General features: G+C 45.3%; 1 protein-coding gene across 1 annotated transcript in view; it reads right to left on the bottom strand.

Moving 5' to 3' along the window:
• Window positions 1-21,984, bottom strand: part of SMPD1 (sphingomyelin phosphodiesterase 1) — a 67,505-nt gene that overhangs the window by 5,073 nt on the left and 40,448 nt on the right. The window contains exons 2-5 of the mRNA XM_056553895.1: window positions 3,174-3,940; window positions 2,924-3,095; window positions 2,750-2,826; window positions 2,216-2,361 (exon numbers count right to left, since the gene is read on the bottom strand). Coding sequence (XP_056409870.1) covers window positions 2,216-2,361; window positions 2,750-2,826; window positions 2,924-3,095; window positions 3,174-3,940 — 1,162 coding nt within the window. The remainder of the gene's footprint in view (window positions 1-2,215; window positions 2,362-2,749; window positions 2,827-2,923; window positions 3,096-3,173; window positions 3,941-21,984) is intronic.

The raw sequence follows: 21,984 nt of genomic DNA, 5'->3' as shown, positions 1-21,984 counted from the left end.
CCCCGTTGTCTACACCCTACAAGAACGAGAACTCTATAGGAGGAACCTCATAACCAACCAGAAAACCCCCCATAATCTACACCGTACAAGAACGAGAACTCTATAGGGGAACCTAATAACCAATCAGAACATCCCCCGTAGTCTACACTGTACGAGAATGAGAACTCTATAGGGAAACCTCACAACCAACCAGAACACCCCGTTATCTACACCATACAAGAATGTGAACTCTACAGGGGAACCTAATAACCAATCAGAACAACCCCTGTAGTCTACACTGTACAAGAACCAGAACCCTATAGGGGAACCACATAACCAACCAGAACACTCTCTGTAGTCTACACTGTACAAGAACCAGAACCCTATAGGGGAACCTCATAACCAACCAGAACACCCCCTGTAGTCTAAACTGTACAAGAACGTGAACTCTACATGGGAACCTAATAACCAACCAGAACACCCCCTGTAGTCTACACTGTACAAGAATGAGAACTCTATAGGGGAAGCACATAACCAACCAGAACACCCCCTGTAGTCTACACCGTACAAGAACGTGAACTCTACAGGGGAACCTAATAACCAACCAGAACACCCCCTGTATTCTACACTGTACAAGAATGAGAACTCTATAGGGGAACCATATAACAAACCAGAACACCCCCCGTAGTCTACACCGTACAAAAACAAGAACACTATAGGGGGAACCACATAACCAGCCAGAAAACCCCCAATAGTCTATACAGTACAAGAACGAGAACTGTATAGGGGAACCACATAACCAACCAGAACACCCCCCGTAGTCTACACCGTACAAGAATGAGAACTCTATAGGGGAACATCATAACCAACCAGAACACCCCCTGTAGTCTACACTGTACAAGAATGTGAACTCTACAGGGGAAGCTCATAACTAACCAGAACACCCCCCTGTAGTCTACACCGTACAAAAACAAGAACACTATAGGGGGAACCTCATAACCCACCAGAAAACCCCCAATTTTCTATACCGTACAAGAACGAGAACTCTATAGGGGAACCTCATAACAAACCACAACACCCCCTGTAGTCTACACTGTACAAGAACGAGAACTCTATAGGGGAACTTCATAACCATCCAGAACACCCCCCGTAGTCTACACCGTACAAGAAGGAAAACTCTATAGGGGAACCTCATAACCAACCAGAACACCCCCGTAGTCTACACTGTACAAGAATGAAAACTCTATAGGGGAACCTCATAACCAACCAGAACACCCCCTGTAGTCTACACTGTACAAGAACGAGAACTCTATAGGGGAAGCACATAACCAACCAGAACACCCCTGTATTCTACACTGTACAAGAACAAGAACTCTATAGGGGAACCACATAACCAATCATAACATGGGCCCAGGCCAGAGCACAGAACCTTCTTATTCCCAGGCCTGGAGGTTTGTTTCCAAGCTACAGAGCCAGACACTACCATTATGTGGTCCAATACCGCTCACCCGGGCCATATCTACCCACGATGCCCCTGGGGACCTAATAACATCTTGTCCTATTCATTAATGCTGGGACATTATTGAAGTCTTAATTTAAAGGGGTTCTTCAGGAATAGAAAACCAAGCTAATTTCTTTCAAAATCAGTGCCACCCATTTCCTCAGGTTGTGTGTGGTATTGCAGTTCAGTTCAATTACCGAACACAACCTGAGGACAGTGGCGCTGTTTTTGGAAGAAATTAGCTCTGGTTTTCTATTCCTAGACAACCCCTTTAATAGAGCACATTCATTAGGTAATAGCTGTAACTGACAACTAATCCTCCCGATTTCACCAAACACTATCAGCTGCAGTCATTGTGTCGCCTTTTGTGCCATTACATCTACTAATATGTGTGTTCGGTAATATCCAATATGGCCGTCATTTCGTTCAGAACATCTCCTCAAGTTTAGACTTGGGAGTAGTAGTTACCTGGGTTCAGATTGATGATGGTGGGAGTAGTAGTTACCTGGGATCAGATTGATGATGGTGGGGGGTAGTAGTTACCTGGGCTCAGAATGATTATTGGGGGGGGGGGGGGTTGTAGTTACCTGGGTTCCAATTGATGAAGGTGGGGGTAGTAGTTACCTGGGTTCAGATTGATGATGGTGGGGGTAGTAGTTCCCTGGGCTCAGATTGATGATGGTGGGGGTAGTAGTTATCTGGGCTCAGATTGATGATGGCGGGGGTAGTAGTTACCTGGGTTCAGATTGATGAAGGTGGTGACGCTTGGTGCAATAAAGGCCACAGACAGCGGTCTGGACAATGTCTCTTCATCATAGAAGATCTCAAACTCATCCAAGTGCGTATGTCCGAAGAACTGGGCAGCGATGGTGCCCTCATACCTATGGGCAGAGGAAAGAGAAAGGGGAGGAGGTCACTACAGGTGGCTTCTCAGAGCCACCATCTTAGCAACGTAATGAAATGGCAACATATATTAGAGATGTAAGCGGGGGCGGGAGCATTTATGTAAGCGGGGGTGGGAGCATTTATGTAAGCGGGGCCGGGAGCATTTGTGGAAGTGGGGGCGGGAGCATTTATCTTCCACCCAAAACAAGTCACCAGTTGGAGCTCCTCAAAGGAGGGAATGTTCCTCTGTTATATAGGAACCTTTACCAGAAGGCGCTCCGAGGGGTAACATGAGATGGAACACAGGTCATAGGTGCCCCAGCACTTCTGCCCAACACTTATCCCTCCCCGAGGAGCTGAAGATCAGAGGATAGAGGAGCTGACCTGCTAACAATTCGGTAATAATTCCAGCTCCAGCTCTTCAGGCAGAGCCCCGGGGGGATGTGCCCGATAATGTGCACCTGATGGAGGGGTCAAGAAGAGTCACAGTCACCCTCAGAGCTGACACTCTAGTCACATAACCTCTTAGTTATTTATATAATCCCATATAGCCCTCACCTTCTCGTGGTTGTTCTCGGCATCCTGCAGGACCCCCACCAACCACTGCAGCTGCCCCGCCGGGTCTGTATAGTTGATCAGAAGCCAGAAATTCTCAATGGCGCAAAAGTTCATGTTAAGAGAAACCAAGCGTAAGCCTGGTGCAATCCTGGTGGTGTAAAAACCTGCGGTCCTGTAATAGAGAGACAGATGGTGAGGAAGGTCATAAGTGCGGAGGACCCTAAGAGGAAGGAGACGGGCATGACCTCACCTGAGCGTCTCCAGTGCAGGGTGCGGCAGCCAACCTTGCCATTCCTGTGCCATGGCGTGGTAGAGCCATCCGGAGGAAAGGTTTCCATACACTGAGGGGGGTGGGAAGCTGTTGACGGGGGCACTTTCATGGTTTCCCACCGCTGGGTATACAGGTACTGGGCCCAAATACTTCTTTATCAGGCCAGTAATAATAGTGAGGGCCCCCAGCTGTTGTGACCGCGTCTGTTCCCACACATTGTGAGCTGGTATGTCGCCCGTCCAGTACACCCGCTCAAACGGTCCATTGGTGGACACGTGCTGGAGCAGAGACTCGATGGTGTGCAGAGGAAGGTCACAGGTGCTGTACTCGCCCCAGTATCCGGAGGGGTTGTGACTACTTGAAGTGGAGTGGTTACGGCAGCAGAGTGGCTCCTTACAGGTAGCGGGGGACCCAGGAGAATAGCTGTGGTCCCAGTGAATGTCTGTGAGGAACAGCACCCGAGAGACAGGGGACCCCGGCTGGGGTGGGACAGGTGGGTGTGCTGGGGGTTTTGGCACTGGTGGGAGGGTAATATTCCATTCTGAGCCGATGTCCCAGTGTCCACAGTCACGGCCCAAAAGAAGCCCACAAACCTCGGATGGGCGGAGGACCGACATAACCCAGGCAGTGATCATCTCATGCTTAAAGAGCTCCACCACCTGCTGACAGACTCCCTCCTCCTCCAGGTGTAACGTCTTACACACCTTCACCGCCACCTCCGCCACCAGCTCCATGTTACTCTCCACCTGTAGAGAAGGAGTGTCAGTGAGGGCCACAGGATGAGGACAGAACGACTAATATGGGGTGCTATATATCTATAGGTGTTATCCCCAGTGTGTGTGTGTATATATGTGTTATCCTCAGGGTATATATATCTATAGGTGTTATCCTCAGGGTATATATATATATATATATATATATATATATATATATATAAAAGCAAAAATAGCTGCAGCACTCAAAAATGCAGTGAGAAAATAGGAGGTAACTTTATTCCATGTGGTAATACAGATGCAATGTTTCAGCTGCCTTTTTAAAGCATACAAAGTGACTAAAAGCTTCAGTATATATAGGACCAACATGGGGTGGAGTTACAGTGTAAATATCAATAAAACATAGATCAATATAAATTCATGGAGGAACACTCACCGGGTAAGTAATGTAAATATGGAGACTCCACGCTGAAACAGTATAGTAAAGGATGGGGATAGGTGTCAACCAATAGAAAGTGAGGAGGCGTTACATGTGCCGCAGCGCTCGGAAATGAGGGCGCATGCACAATGTTTACATTGAGGTGTCAGAAGCCATCTTGCTAAAGGGAAAGCTCCCATATCATCGTCCGCTCCGGTGTTAGGGACCTGATGCGGCGGACAATTGATATGGGAAGTTCCGTGAAGACATTAAAATGAATACTAATGTTAATAAAAATAATAAAAAATATATAAATAAAAAAAAGAAAAGAATCAAAATAATAGAAAAGTAAGGTATGTGATGTGAACAATGTGATAAAATAAAATAAACAGTAGTGAAGGTAAAAAAAATGTGAAAAATGTTTTTATATAAATAAAAATGTAAAGAGTAGACTGTGGAAGTCCTCTCCTCCCCCCACAATATCCTCTTGGCTACAAGAAGTCTCTCCTCTTTGTAGAATGGAATAACTCTTGGTGGACTCTAGAGGTCAAATGGCATCCCTGGGTGACTTTCCTGTCTTCATGAGAATACGAGAGTCCGCACCTCTCTTCATGATTACCCCAAGTACATGCCGTCTCTTACCGAGTGTCTTGGGATGCCGGGATGTGTCTTGGTCGTGAGGTAGGTCTCTCCTCTTCTTATCTGCTATGTCCTGACCTTCCCTCCATATTTGCTTTCCTTCTTTTCCCCTCACCTTTCTCTACTCTTCCTCCTCTCCCCTTTATTTTTCTCCCTTACCGCTTTCCTCATCCTTCCCCCCCCCCTCTCTCTTCTCCCCTCTCCCATTATACTTGTCTTTTGGTAATGTTTTCATCTTGTAATGTACATTGATTATTGTCTGATATTGCTAGTCATGTAGTCACCAGCTGCTTACCGTAGAGCGCGCACGCTACTTCATGAATGCATTCTTGTAGTGTATCGTGCCATTCAAGCATTGATAACTGCTATTACCTTTATTGACATATTATTGTAATGTTTCCATGCATCTGGTCTCTCCTGATATGACTCCCTACTCTTGTTTAAGGCTCTGCATTATAACGCTGTCGTATTTCTGCATTGTTTGTTATTGCTTTGTTAATTTACTGAAACCTTAGTAAAAACACATAAGAAAAAAAGTATAAAAAACTTAATAGCAAAAAATGTCACTGTGTATGACAAACATTAAAGTGCTCAATGTTTTTAATAAAAAATATATTCATAATACGAGAACATATATCAAATTGGGAGACACCTATCTCCAACAGTACAAATAGTGCACTCAATAATGGAACAAAAATGTTAAATATATAATAAAAAAGGAAAAGCAACAACAAGAAAGCGGTGAGGTTCCTGTCGGTCAACTTAATCGCCACCTGGGAAAACAAAAAGAGACACAGAAGACAGTCTCTCAGTACATAGTTCACAGGGGACATCTCTCAGGCATTATACATTTGGGGGGTAACACTAAAGTCAACATTCAAGCCCTTTGGGCGGAGGGTTTGTAAATCGAATATCCATTCTAGTTCTCTGCGCTTCAGGATACTGACCCCATCACCCCCTCTTTTCAGTGGCGCTATATGATCCAATAATACAAATATAAGGTCTTTCTCGCTGTGTTGGACTTCGACAAAATGTTTAGGAACTGGAGGGTCCATACGTTTTTTGCTTATGGTGTAGCGGTGGTGGATGAATCTGGTTTTAAAATCCCATGTGGTCTCCCCTACATAGAGAAGAGCACATGGGCACACCAGAATATAAATGACAAAGTCAGAAGTACATGTCAAGTAATGTCTGAGATGCTATATCTTGCCTGTCTGTCGGAGCCCTTAACCCCTTAAGGACTGAGCCCTTTTTCACCTTAAGGACTCAGCCCTTTTTTGCACTTTTTTGCACTTCTGACCACTGTCACTTTAAACATTAATAACTCTGATGCTTTTACTTATCATTCTGATTTCGAGATTGTTTTTTCGTGACATATTCTACTTTAACATAGTGGTAAAATTTTTCTAACTTTGAAGCTCTCTGCTTGTAAGGAAAATGGATATTCAAAATATTATTTTTTTGGGTTCACATATACAATATGTCTACTTTATGTTTGCATCATAAAATTGACGAGTTTTTAGTTTTGGAAGACACCAGAGGCTTCAAAGTTCAGCAGCAGTTTTCCAATTTTTCACAAAATTTTCAAACTTGATATTTTTCAGGGACCAGTTCAGTTTTGAAGTGGATTTAAAGGGTCTTCATATTAGAAATACCCCACAAATGACCCCATTATAAAAACTGCACCCCCCAAAGTATTCAAAATGACATTCAGTCAGTGTTTTAACCCTTTAGGTGTTTCACAGGAATAGCAGCAAAGTGAAGGAGAAAATTCAAAATCTTCATTTTTTACACTCGCATGTTTTTGTAGACCCAATTTTTGCAAGTGGTAAAAGGAGAAAATTTTTACTTGTATTTGTAGCCCAATTTCTCTCGAGTAAGCACATACCTCATATGTCTATGTAAAGTGTTCGGCGGGCGCAGTAGAGGACTCAGAAGGGAAGGAGCGACAAGGGGATTTTGGAGAGAACATTTTTCTGAAATGCTTTTAGGGTGTCAAAACAGCAAAAAAAATATAAAAAAAAAAAACACATGGCATACCATTTTGGAAACTAGACCCCTCAGGGAATGTAACATGGGATAAAGTGAGCCTTAATACCCCACAGGTGTTTCATGACTTTTGCAGATGTAAATAAAAAAAATAAAAAATTTACCTAAAATGCTTGGTTTCCCAAAAATTTTACATTTTTACAAAGGGTCAAAGCAGAAAATGCCCCCCAAAATTTGAAGCCCAATTTCTCCCGATTCAGAAAACACCCCATATGGGGGTGATAAGTGCTCTGCTGGCACACTACAGGTCTCAGAAGGGAAGGAGTCACATTTGGCTTGTACACAGACCCCCACACAAAAAAAAAAAAAACAAAGAAAAGAAAAAAACGCTTAACCCCGAAAAAATTCACCCACCTGAACCCCCCCAAAAAAGCTGATGAGTGATAAATCACTGACAGCAGTGAGGCACGCCGCACACACAGGTAAGGTCCGGCCACACAGTACTCGCCTGCTACTGGTGGCACGGACCGCCTATGGGTGCAAAACAACGCTAGAAAACCTGAAAAAAGGCGCCGGCACCACACAAAAAACGCTGATCAGTACTACGAGACTGATCAGCGGCGGGTGGGCTTTAACAAACGGTGGCGGACGGCTCTTTTATAACTAAGAGGGTCCGCACACACGCTTAGGGGAAAAAAGAAAAACGTTGGCGGCAGACCGCAGCGACCCGCCAGGGTCACGCAGCTAAAGGTGCTACAGACCCACGGACACCCACTGAGGTACGCAAAAAACAAACAAAATAAAAAACACTTTTTTTTAACCCTAACCTGTCCCTACCTAATCTAAAGGATTGAGACAACTTGTCCAGAATGGTCACCGTATGTAGAGATAAATGGAATGCGAGGGTTTTTGGGCCCACTGGGAACTTTATTAATAAGTGAATCTCTGTCTATCTCTAATACTTTAGCTTTACATTGGTGCAATAGCTTTTTAGGATAACCCCGTTTGCGAAAATTGTTAGACATCCCTGTCAAGGTAGGTTGTACCTTGTTTTCCAGGCCATTGATGCGTCTCGCCTCCATCATTTGACTGGTGGGGAAAGAACTCACCATTGGCCTGGGATGGCAACTACTGTAGTGGAGTACTGCAATCAGTGAGTTGCAATCAGTAGGTTTCACATACAAACTTGTGACCAATTTGTTGTCACTAATAGTCACCTAAGGGTCTAGAAAATTAACAAAAGACCTGGAGGGTGTTAACGTAAATTGTATATTCAAATTGAGATCCGATGAAAGGTTGTAAGTTCAGTGTCAGCTCCAGTCCAAATAAAAAAAAAATATCATCAATAAAGCGCCACCACCTCAGCACATGGCTGGAGTGGTGGGATGCATAAATGTGGGTGTCCTCTAGCACCGTCATGTAAGTGGACACCACATTGTTGCACATGGCGGTGCCAGAGGTGTAGAATGAGTTCAAGAAGTGATATAATAAAGTTAATTTTGGAACGAGAAAAGTCTGATGAGATGGAATGTCTGACCGCCTGTACACCTCCATCGTGTGGGATGGTGGTGTACAGGCTTACGATATCAAAGGTGGCAATGGTATTCTTTGGTGGAATTTTTTGGAGGAAGTCGGAATTATCTCAAAAATAGGATCTAGCTATGGACGAAGGATCAATCAGCAAAAATAGACAAGTGATTGGTAACCGACCCCCGGCCAAACACTATAGGTCTGCCGTTTTTTTTTTTCCAGTGCCTTGTGTATCCTGGGTAATAAGTACAACAGGGGTATGGTAGGGTGTGATACAAACAAGTAATTATAGAGAACTTTGAATATCAGATTAGCTACCAATGCGATGTCTAAAATAATGTTGATTTTGACATTAATGTCTCGATTTGGATCCTGGTTTAGTTTCTGATATGTTGTCCTATCCTTTAATTGTCGTTCGGCCTCCTATATGTACTGAGTTCCTGGTGGGCCCGAAGACCCTCACATTCCGTTTATCTCTACATACGGTGACCATTCTGGACAAGTTGTCTCCATTCTCAGTAAACATTGGGGCATTTTAAAAACTATCTTCCCCAACATATCGGTATTTCATTCCCGGCCATTACCATCATACCGGAGGAAGACTAACCTCCGGGACAAACTTGTTAATTCAGACGTCTCTTTGAAATTGAGTTCTCAAAAGTACCTTACGGTAAAAAGGAAAGGCTCCTTTCCGTGTCGTCAATGCATAAATTGCAATCAGAAGATTAAGGGCTCCTCTTTTGTCCATCCACAGACAGGCAAGATATAGCATCTCAGACATTACTTGACATGTACTTCTGACTTTGTCATTTATGTTCTGGTGTGCCCATGTGGTCTTCTCTATGTAGGGGAGACCACATGGGATTTTAAAATCAGATTCATCCACCACCGCTACACCATAAGCAAAAAACGTATGGACCCTCCAGTCCCTAAACATTTTGTCGAAGTCCAACACAGCGAGAAAGACCTTATATTTATATTATTGGATCATATAGCGCCACTGAAAAGAGGGGGTGATGGGGTCAGTATCCTGAAGCGCAGAGAACTAGAATGGATATTCGATTTACAAACCCTCCGCCCAAAGGGCTTGAATGTTGACTTTAGTGTTACCCCCCAAATGTATAATGCCTGAGAGATGTCCCCTGTGAACTATGTACTGAGGGACTCATTTTGTCTTCTGTGTCTCTTTTTGTTTTCCAAGGTGGCGATTAAGTTGACGGACAGGAACCTCACCGCTTTCTTGTTGTTGCTTTTTCTTTTTCATCACATTTTTTTTAAAACATTTTTGTTCCATTATTGAGTGCACTATTTGTACTGTTGGAGATAGGTGTCTCCCAATTTGATATATGTTCTCGTATTATGAAGATATTTTTTATTAAACACATTGACCACTTTAATGTTTGTCATATAAAGTGACATTTTCTGCTATAAATTTTTATACTTTTTACATTTTTATTTATATAAAAAAATAATAATTATCTACCTTCACTACAGTTTTTTTTATCACATTGTTCACATCACAGACCTTATTTTTCTATTATTTTGATTATTTTCTTTATTATCTATATATATTTTTATTTTTTTTAACAATTTTTTTTTTTATAAATTAGCATTTTTTAAATTTTCATTGGCAACACCACCCGTCTGTGGTCTCCCTTTGGTGCTTTATTCATTATGTGAGAATGGTTCTTGAACTCTTAAAGGGGTATTCCAGGCCAAAACTTTTTTTTTATATATCAACTGGCTCCGGAGTTAAACAGTTAAACAGATTTGTAAATTAAAAAAATGTAAAAAGATCAGTCCTCAGTGTTCCACTCACGAATGAGTGTGTAATGGATATCTGGTGATAATTAATTTTTATAGACTCCTTGTTTTCCCATTATGAACATCGGATCCTATTGATCCAGACCATATTTTCCAATGACTATCATAAGCCAACAGGTGTATTAATTACAAACATATAAAAAGCCAGTATCGTAACTTCACAAGCATTAAGTCTCTTGTATGCCCCACTGAGGAAGGGGTCAGGATATCACCTACGGGTACCCCGAAACGCGTTTGGGATTGCTACAAGTTCACATTTAATCTGCGGTTCTCCTGCGGTTTTATCCTGCGTTCATTTCATTTTATTTTCCTGCTTCTAACATTGCTAAAGAAGACCATATATTGGCTATATTGGCCACATTCAGATTCAAAGGACTGCCCATGTATATTGGATTAAGGACTACAACAGCCAGCAGACCTCTATAAGTCATTGAATCCAGCACGTGAATCATAAGATCACGACCGGACTCTGCACTATTTTGAATCTCCCGCTAAGTGGACTTACAATCTCCGAGACATATTGGGACTCTATACAGCCGAGGTCAGCTGACCAATTGCATCACACGCCGCCGATACTACCTGCTGTTTCAATCGGACGCCATTCACTAGTTTACCACTATATCGGAGTGAACATCCACGACGTCTACGGCAATCACCGGCGAGCAGTGTTTTTAGGCTGCAAGAAGGGGCTAGACCCTGACATCAGGTGTCGCCACCTCCAGCCAGACGGCTACCATCCTTGAGAACCATCAATTCCACTAAAGGGCGGTGAGTGGCACAATGTGCCGAAACTTCTCCTTTATCAGGACTCTCACTAACACAGGTTCTGCTTGGCTTGAATTATATTGCAAAAATTGTATCACTTAAGCGTATTGCAACAATTTGATTGACAGATATAACGGCAGTGTCTTGAAGAGATCTACACCTTCACAGGATATATTTTGGATTAACATATATTCTCATTGGATTTGTTAATATTTTATTTCTTCTTTTTAAAGATTTGGACTTTGCTTTACAGGACATTCCTACTAAATATTTTTTGTACTACATCATCCTCATTTTTTGTGTTATATTATCCTTTGCTACAGGACAATTTTTATCATAAAGTATTTCATTATTTCTGATATTTTTTATGTTTTATTATTTTTTCTTTGCTGCAGGATCATTACAGGATTATTTTACATATATTGTAATTATTATGATTATAGTGGTGAACCGCATTATTATATTATCTTAATCCATACTGTTTTATATATTCTCTGAAGCGAGCCTATATACCGCAAGGGCCCTGCGGCAGGCAGACTTCTAGAGATTTTTTAGAATTGTGTAATAAATATTACTATTTTGAACACGAACTGGCTTTATAAAAATTAATTATCACCAGATATCCATTACACACTCATTCGTGAGTGGAACACTGAGGACTGACCTTTTTACATTTTTTTACTTTTCTCCCTATCCTTTGAGTGAAGGAAATCAATTAACCTCGTGTTCCTTAGTGTGAGCTCCACGGTTTTTAATCAGATTTGTAAATTACTTTGATTAAAAAAATCTTACTCCTTCCAATAGTTATTAGCTTCTGAAGTTGAGTTGCTGTTTTCTGTCTAACTGCTCTCTGATGACTCACGTCCCGGGAGCTGTGCAGTTCCTATGGGGATATTCTCCCATCATGCACAGCTCCCGGGACGTGACATCATCATTGAGACAGCTAAACTTCAGAAGCTAATAACTATTGGAAGGATTAAGATTTTTTAATAGAAGTCATTTACAAATCTATTTAACTTTCTGGAGCCAGTTGATATATATATATATATATATATATAAAAAAAAGTTTTTGCCTGGAATACCCCTTTAATACAGCCCACTGACACGCTTTTCCTCTGTGTGCATCACTCGGGTCGCTGGACGCACGGTTGAGTACGGTATTTCCGCACCCGCTGGAGCTGTTAAGTCGTGTATGGCTTAATTACTATATACTAACTCACTATCACGTACTCGTACTATGATGGGCACCTATACTACAGAGACCAACATTTGTATGTGGAGCGATGTTGCCATTTACTTTATTTTAATTTATCTTTTTGTTTTTTATGTATTTTTTGTATTTTATTTTACTTTTTATATTTTTTTATTGTTTATTATTTAATATTTTTTCTTTTTCTATGATTTATTATTTACATTTTTTTTATTATTCATTTTTTTTTATTTCACCTGTTATATGCCCATTGATATATTGCACTGATCTGTGTATCACACAGTATAAATGTCCGTGTAACTCTCACTCCAAAATGATATTTAGCACTGATAATTACGGTAGTGAGATTAATGTAAAACTTCCCTTTTATTGTTAGAAATTATAATGAAAAAAAGTGAAAAAATATATTGTATTGTTCAAACATGATATACGTGTATAAAAAGAATTTGTCCGCCAATAGTAGCGCTGATATACGGTGCTTGTTACGGGATACTTTTCCTTTCTTTTCAGGCTTTGTATACATTTATTTTTGGGATTAGGTGCAATTTAAGCATTTTCATTGATACATTTATACTTAGCTGTACCAAGGTGCGCATAGTAGTATATAAGTGACCGCCCTTATTGCTGCCTCAGAGTCTCGTTCATTGACATTGATGCGCATACTGCGATATACAGATGGTCACAAAATCCATGTACGTGAGTATATATTTATATATATATATATATATATATATATATATATATATATATATATATATATATATAGTCCTGCAGAGTAATCAGCCTCAATGTCCACATAGACCTCAATGCACATATTGCGATTTTACAATCAATTCCATGCCCTATGCAGTGACGTTGTTTTGGATATATATATATATATATATATATATATATATATATATAGATGCTGTGTAGTACAATGGTCCCTCAACATATGATGTTAATCCGCTCCAAATGGACCATCGTTTGTTGAAACCATCGTATGTTGAGGGATCCGGGCAATGTAAAGTATAGGACAGTGATCTACAACCTGCGGATATCCGGATATTGCAAAACTACAACACCCAGCATGCCCGGACAGCCAACGGCTGTCCGGGCATGCTGGGAGTTGTAGTTTTGCAACATCTGAAGGTACGCAGGTTGAAGACCACTGTTAGAGGAAGTTGTACTCACCTGTCCCCGCCGCTTCGGACCGTCACCGCTGCCCGGGATGTCGCCGTCCATCGCTGTCGCCGCGTCCCCGAGGTGTCCCCGACGCTCCGGCAAGGCCTCTGCTTCCCCGGCATCCTCGCTCTCCGTCACCACCATCATGTCGCTACCCATGCTGCTCCTATTGGATGATGGGATGGTGTGCGCAGCGACGTGATGACGACGATGGAAAGCGCCGACAGTGCAGGGGATACCGAAGAGGACGCGCCGGAGCCCCGAGGACAGGTAAGTGATCTTCAGCGGACCACACAGGGCACCGTACACGGCTATCCGGTGGTGGCTGAAGCAGTCTGCGCTGAGGGATAGACGTATATGCGATGGCCCCGACATACAAAAGCATCGTATGGTGATGCTGCCTCTGAGAGGGATCGTATGCTGAAATGATCGTATGTCGGGGCCATCGTAGGTCGGGGGGTCACTGTATATATATGGTATGTCGGGGCCATCGTAGGTCGGGGATCACTGTATATATATATATGGTATGTCGGGGCCATCGTAGGTCGGGGGGTCACTGTATATATATGGTATGTCGGGGCCATCGTAGGTCGGGGGGTCACTGTATATATATATGGTATGTCGGGGCCATCGTAGGTCGGGGGGTCACTGTATATATATGGTATGTCGGGGCCATCGTAGGTCGGGGGGTCACTGTATATATATGGTATGTCGGGGCCATCGTAGGTCGGGGGTCACTGTATATATATGGTATGTCGGGGCTATCGTATGTCGGGGGGATCACTGTATATATATGGTATGTCAGGGCCATCGTAGGTCGGGGGGTCACTGTATATATATGGTATGTCAGGGCCATCGTAGGTCGGGGGGTCACTGTATATATATGGTATGTCAGGGCCATCGTAGGTCGGGGGGGTCACTGTATATATATGGTATGTCAGGGCCATCGTAGGTCGGGGGGTCACTGTATATATATGGTATGTCGGGGCCATCGTAGGTCGGGGGGTCACTGTATATATATGGTATGTCAGGGCCATCGTAGGTCGGGGGGGGGGTCACTGTATATATATGGTATGTAGGGGCAATCGTAGGTCGGGGGGTCACTGTATATATATATGGTATGTCGGGGCCATCGCTGGTCGGGGGGTCACTGTATATATATGGTATGTCGGGGCCATTGTAGGTTGGGGGGTCACTGTATATATATGGTATGTCGGGGCCATCGGAGGTCGGGGGGTCACTGTATATATATATATGGTATGTCGGGGCCATCGGAGGTCGGGGGGTCACTGTATATATATATGGTATGTCGGGGCCATCGTATGTCGGGGGGGGGGGTCACTGTATATATATGGTATGTCGGGGCCATCGTAGGTCGGGGGGTCACTGTATATATATATGGTATGTCGGGGCCATCGGAGGTCGGGGGGTCACTGTATATATATGGTATGTCGGGGCCAACGTAGGTCGGGGGGTCACTGTATATATATGGTATGTCAGGGCCATCGTAGGTCGGGGGGGTCACTGTATATATATGGTATGTCAGGGCCATCGTAGGTCGGGGGGGTCACTGTATATATATGGTATGTCGGGGCCATCGTAGGTCGGGGGGGTCACTGTATATATATATATGGTATGTCGGGGCCATCGTAGGTCGGGGGGTCACTGTATATATATGGTATGTCGGGGCCATCGTAGGTCGGGGGGTCACTGTATATATATGGTATGTCGGGGCCATCGTAGGTCGGGGGGGTCACTGTATATATACGGTATGTCGGGGCCATCGTAGGTCGGGGGGTCACTGTATATATATGGTATGTCGGGGCCATCGTAGGTCGGGGGGGTCACTGTATATATACGGTATGTCGGGGCCATCGTAGGTCGGGGGGGTCACTGTATATATATATATATGGTATGTCGGGGCCATCGTAGGTCGGGGGGTCACTGTATATATATGGTATGTCGGGGCCATCGTAGGTCGGGGGGTCACTGTATATATATATGGTATGTCGGGGCCATCGTATGTCGGGGGGATCACTGTATATATATGGTATGTCAGGGCCATCGTAGGTCGGGGGGGTCACTGTATATATATGGTATGTCAGGGCCATCATAGGTCGGGGGGTCACTGTATATATATGGTATGTCGGGGCCATCGTAGGTCGGGGGGTCACTGTATATATATGGTATGTCAGGGCCATCGTAGGTCGGGGGGGGGTCACTGTATATATATGGTATGTAGGGGCAATCGTAGGTCGGGGGGTCACTGTATATATATATGGTATGTCGGGGCCATCGCTGGTCGGGGGGTCACTGTATATATATGGTATGTCGGGGCCATTGTAGGTTGGGGGGTCACTGTATATATATGGTATGTCGGGGCCATCGGAGGTCGGGGGGTCACTGTATATATATATATGGTATGTCGGGGCCATCGGAGGTCGGGGGGTCACTGTATATATATATGGTATGTCGGGGCCATCGTAGGTCGGGGGGGGGGGTCACTGTATATATATGGTATGTCGGGGCCATCGTAGGTCGGGGGGTCACTGTATATATATATGGTATGTCGGGGCCATCGGAGGTCGGGGGGTCACTGTATATATATGGTATGTCGGGGCCATCGTAGGTCGGGGGGTCACTGTATATATATGGTATGTCAGGGCCATCGTAGGTCGGGGGGGTCACTGTATATATATGGTATGTCAGGGCCATCGTAGGTCGGGGGGGTCACTGTATATATATGGTATGTCGGGGCCATCGTAGGTCGGGGGGGTCACTGTATATATATATATATGGTATGTCGGGGCCATCGTAGGTCGGGGGGGTCACTGTATATATACGGTATGTCGGGGCCATCGTAGGTCGGGGGGGTCACTGTATATATATATATGGTATGTCGGGGCCATCGTAGGTCGGGGGGTCACTGTATATATATGGTATGTCGGGGCTATCGTAGGTCGGGGGGTCACTGTATATATATGGTATGTCGGGGCCATCGTAGGTCGGGGGGGTCACTGTACATATATGGTATGACGGGGCCATCGTAGGTCGGGGGGTCACTATATATATATGGTATGTCGGGGCCATCGTAGGTCGGGGGGTCACTGTGTATATATATATATATATATATATATATATATATATATATATATATTATGTCGGGGCCATCGTAGGTCGGGGGGGTCACTGTACATATATGGTATGACGGGGCCATCGTAGGTCGGGGGGTCACTATATATATATGGTATGTCGGGGCCATCGTAGGTCGGGAGGTAACTGTATATATATGGTATGTCGGGGCCATCATAGGTCGGGGGGTCACTGTATATATATGGTATGTCGGGGCCATCATAGGTCGGGGGTCACTGTATATATATGGTATGTCGGGGCCATCGTAGGTCGGGGGTCACTGTATATATATGGTATGTCGGGGCCATCGTAGGTCGGGGGGGTCACTGTATATATATGGTTTGTCGGGGCCATCGTAGGTCGGGGGGTCACTGTATATATATGGTATGTCGGGGCCATCATAGGTCGGGGGGTCACTGTATATATATGGTATGTCGGGGCCATCGTAGGTCGGGGCTCACTGTATATATATGGTATGTCGGGGCCATCGTAGGTCGGGGGGTCACTGTATATATATGGTATGTCGGGGCCATCATAGGTCGGGAGGTAACTGTATATATATGGTATGTCGGGGCCATCATAGGTCGGGAGGTAACTGTATATATATGGTATGTCGGGGCCATCATAGGTCGGGGGGTCACTGTATATATATGGTATGTCGGGGCCATCATAGGTCGGGGGTCACTGTATATATATGGTATGTCGGGGCCATCGTAGGTCGGGGGGGGTCACTGTATATATATATATGGTATGTCAGGGCCATCGTAGGTCGGGGGGGTCACTGTATATATATGGTATGTCGGGGCCATCGTAGGTCGGGGGGTCACTGTATATATATGGTATGTCGGGGCCATTGTAGGTCGGGGGGTCACTGTATATATGGTATGTCAGGGCCATCGTAGGTCGGAGGGGGGTCACTGTATATATGGTATGTTGGGGCCATCGTAGGTCGGGGGGTCACTGTATATATATGGTATGTCGGGGCATTGTAGGTCGGGGTGGATCACTGTATATATATGGTATGTCGGGACCATCGTAGGTCGGGGGGTCACTGTATATATATGGTGTGTCGGGGCCATCGTAGGTCGGGGGGGGGGTCACTGTATATATATGGTATGTCGGGGCCATCGTAGGTCGAGGGGTCACTGTATATATATGGTATGTCGGAGCCATCGTAGGTCGGGGGGGTCACTGTATATATATGGTATGTCGGGTCCATCGTAGGTCGGGGGGTCACTGTATATATATATATGGTATGTCGGGGCCATTGTAGGTCGGGAGGTCACTGTATATATATGGTATGTCGGGGCCATTGTAGGTCGGGGTGGGTCACTGTATATATATGGTATGTCGGGGCCATCGTAGGTCGGGGGGTCACTGTATATATATATGGTATGTCGGGGCCATTGTAGGTCAGGGAGTCACTGTATATATATATGGTATGTCGGGACCATCGTAGGTTGGGGGGGTCACTGTATATATATATGGTATGTCGGGGCCATCGTAGGTCGGGGGGTCACTGTATATATATGGTATGTCGGGACCATCGTAGTTCGGGGGGTCACTGTATATATATATGGTATGTCGGGGCCATCGTAGGTCGGGAGGTCACTGTATATATATGATATGTCGGGGCCATCGTAGGTCGGGAGGTCACTGTATATATATATGGTATGTCGGGGCCATCTTAGGTCGGGGGGTCACTATATATATGGTATGTCGGGGCCATCGTAGGTCGGGGGGGTCACTGTATATATATGGTATGTCAGGGCCATCATAGGTCGGGGGGGGGGGTCACTGGATATATATGCTATGTCGGGGCCATCGTAGGTCGGGGGGTCACTGTATATATATGGTATGTCGGGGCCATCGTAGGTCGGGGGGTCACTGTATATATATGGTATGTCGGGGCCATCGTAGGTCGGGTGTCACTGTATATATATATGGTATGTCGGGGCCATCGTAGGTCGGGGGGGGGGGTCACTGTATATATATGGTATGTCGGGGCCATCGTAGGTCGGGGGATCACTGTATATATATATGGTATGTCGGGGCCATCGGAGGTCGGGGGGTCACTGTATATATATGGTATGTCGGGGCCATCGTAGGTCGGGGGGTCACTGTATATATATGGTATGTCAGGGCCATCGTAGGTCGGGGGTCACTGTATATATATGGTATGTCGGGGCCATCGTAGGTCGGGGGTCACTGTATATATATGGTATGTCAGGGCCATCGTAGGTCGGGGGGGGGTCACTGTATATATATGGTATGTCGGGGCCATCATAGGTCGGGGGTCACTGTTTATATATGGTATGTCGGGGCCATCGTAGGTTGGGGGTCACTGTATATATATATATGGTATGTCGGGGCCATCGTAGGTCGGGAGGTCACTGTATATATATGGTATGTCGGGGCCATCATAGGTCGGGGGGTCACTGTATATATATGGTATGTCGGGGCCATCGTAGGTCGGGGGTCACTGTATATATATGGTATGTCGGGGCCATCGTAGGTCGGGAGGTCACTGTATATATATGGTATGTCGGGGCCATCATAGGTCGGGGGGGTCACAGTATATATATGGTATGTCGGGGCCATCGTAGGTCGGGGGTCACTGTATATATATGGTATGTCGGGGCCATCGTAGGTCGGGGGTCACTGTATATATATGGTATGTCAGGGCCATCGTAGGTCGGGGGGGGGTCACTGTATATATATGGTATGTCGGGGCCATCATAGGTCGGGGGTCACTGTTTATATATGGTATGTCGGGGCCATCGTAGGTTGGGGGTCACTGTATATATATATATGGTATGTCGGGGCCATCGTAGGTCGGGAGGTCACTGTATATATATGGTATGTCGGGGCCATCATAGGTCGGGGGGTCACTGTATATATATGGTATGTCGGGGCCATCGTAGGTCGGGGGTCACTGTATATATATGGTATGTCGGGGCCATCGTAGGTCGGGAGGTCACTGTATATATATGGTATGTCGGGGCCATCATAGGTCGGGGGGGTCACAGTATATATATGGTATGTCGGGGCCATCGTAGGTCGGGGGTCACTGTATATATATATATGGTATGTCGGGGCCATCGTAGGTCGGGGGGGTCACTGTATATATATGGTATGTCGGGGCCATCGTAGGTCGGGGGTCACTGTATATATATGGTATGTCGGGGCCATCGTAGGTCGGGGGTCACTGTATATATATGGTATGTCGGGGCCATCGTAGGTCGGGGGTCACTGTATATATATGGTATGTCGGGGCCATTGTAGGTCGGGGGTCACTGTATATATATGGTATGTCGGGGCCATCGTAGGTCGGGGGTCACTGTATATATATGGTATGTCGGGGCCATCGTAGGTCGGGGGTCACTGTATATATATGGTATGTCGGGGCCATCGTAGGTCGGGGGGTCACTGTATATATAAGGTATGTCGGGGCCATCGTAGGTCGGGGGGTCACTGTATATATATATGGTATGTCGGGGCCATCGTAGGTCGGGGGGTCACTGTATATATATGGTATGTCGGGGCCATCGTAGGTCGGGGGTCACTGTATATATATGGTATGTCGGGGCCATTGTAGGTCGGGGGTCACTGTATATATATGGTATGTCGGGGCCATCGTAGGTCGGGGGGTCACTGTATATATATGGTATGTCGGGGCCATCGTAGGTCGGGGGGTCACTGTATATATAAGGTATGTCGGGGCCATCGTAGGTCGGGGGGTCACTGTATATATATATGGTATGTCGGGGCCATCGTAGGTCGGGGGGTCACTGTATATATATGGTATGTCGGGGCCATCGTAGGTCGGGGGTCACTGTATATATATGGTATGTCGGGGCCATTGTAGGTCGGGGGTCACTGTATATATATGGTATGTCGGGGCCATCGTAGGTCGGGGGTCACTGTATATATATGGTATGTCGGGGCCATCGTAGGTCGGAGGTCACTGTATATATATGGTATGTCGGGGCCATCGTAGGTCGGGGGGGTCACTGTATGTATATGGTATGTCGGGGCCATCATAGGTCGGGGGGTCACTGTATATTATAAAGCTGATCTCCCGACCTTGCTTCAGCGTCCGGATGCGCTGCCTGTGCACAAAGTCCTCGCCGTCAGCTCACTTCTCATTCAGATTGTCTCATACGGATTCAACGTGTTTCGTGCTGTAAACTTCATCAGGGATCAATGGAGTACAGCATTCTGTTTTTCAGCATTACCAGGGATTATTTCGGCTCCATGTAGCGTGATGCCGATTCAGCACTGGTGGCGGCCGTATACTAAATGAACTCGCGGTCTTACATTTAACATCCCCCCTCCCCGGCATCCTACGCCATTTCCCTACCTGTCTGGTGATGCTCGTCTGTCACCCGGCTGGGTAAGATACAAGATGATGGGGGTTGGGTGACCTCTCTTACAGCTTCACTCTGATTAATATTCTGCTCGGTGACTCTGTCATTTACATATCATGATAATTATCATGGAGAATTATAAACCACGTATACAGGTACCTGTATATAAATCTGCACTCTGCATATAAGACGAGGTCTAATGACTCCAAACACCAAGAAGACAGATATTAAAACATAAAAATATATTTAAAGGGGTACTCCTATATTTAAAGGGGTATCAACTGGTGCCAGAAAGTTAAACAGATTTGTAAATTACTTCTATTAAAAAATCTTAATCCTTCCAGTACTTATTAGCTGCTGAATACTACAGAGGAAATTCTTTTCTTTTTGGACCACAGTGCTCTATGCTGACATCATGACCACAGAGCTCTCTGCTGACATCTCTGTCCATTTTAAAAACTGTCCAGAGCAGGAGAAAATCCCCATAGAAAATATATGCTGCTCTGGACAGTTCCTAAAATGGACAGAGATGTCAGCAGAGAGCACTGTGCTCATGATGTCAGCAGAGAGCTCTGTGTTCCAAAAAGAAAACCATTGTCACGATTCGGCTTCCAGGTAGTGGATCCTCTGTGTCAGCCAGCGAGGGATTGTGGTGGACCGTGCTAGTGGACCGGTTCTAAGAGGCTACTGGTGTTCACCAGAGCCCGCCGCAAAGCGGGATGGTCTTGCTGCGGCAGTAGCAACCAGGTCGTATCCACTAGCAACGGCTCTACCTCGCTGACTGCTGAGAAGGCGTGGGACAGAAGGACTAGGCAGAGGCAAGGTCAGACGTAGCAGAAGGTCGGGGGCAGGCGGCAAGGTTCGTAGTCAGGATGGATAGCAGGAGTTCAGGTAACACAGGCTTTGGACACACTAAACGCTTTCACTGGCACAAGGCAACAAGATCCGGCCGGGGAGTGCAGGGGAAGTGAGGAGATATAGCCAGGGAGCAGGTGGAAGCCAATTAAGCTAATTGGCCAGGCACCAATCATTGGTG

This window comes from Hyla sarda, unplaced genomic scaffold (assembly GCF_029499605.1).
Source record: "Hyla sarda isolate aHylSar1 unplaced genomic scaffold, aHylSar1.hap1 scaffold_441, whole genome shotgun sequence".
NCBI lineage: Eukaryota > Metazoa > Chordata > Amphibia > Anura > Hylidae > Hyla > Hyla sarda.
Note: the sequence above shows the minus strand (reverse complement) of the source record. Positions and strands in the feature narration are given on the sequence as shown.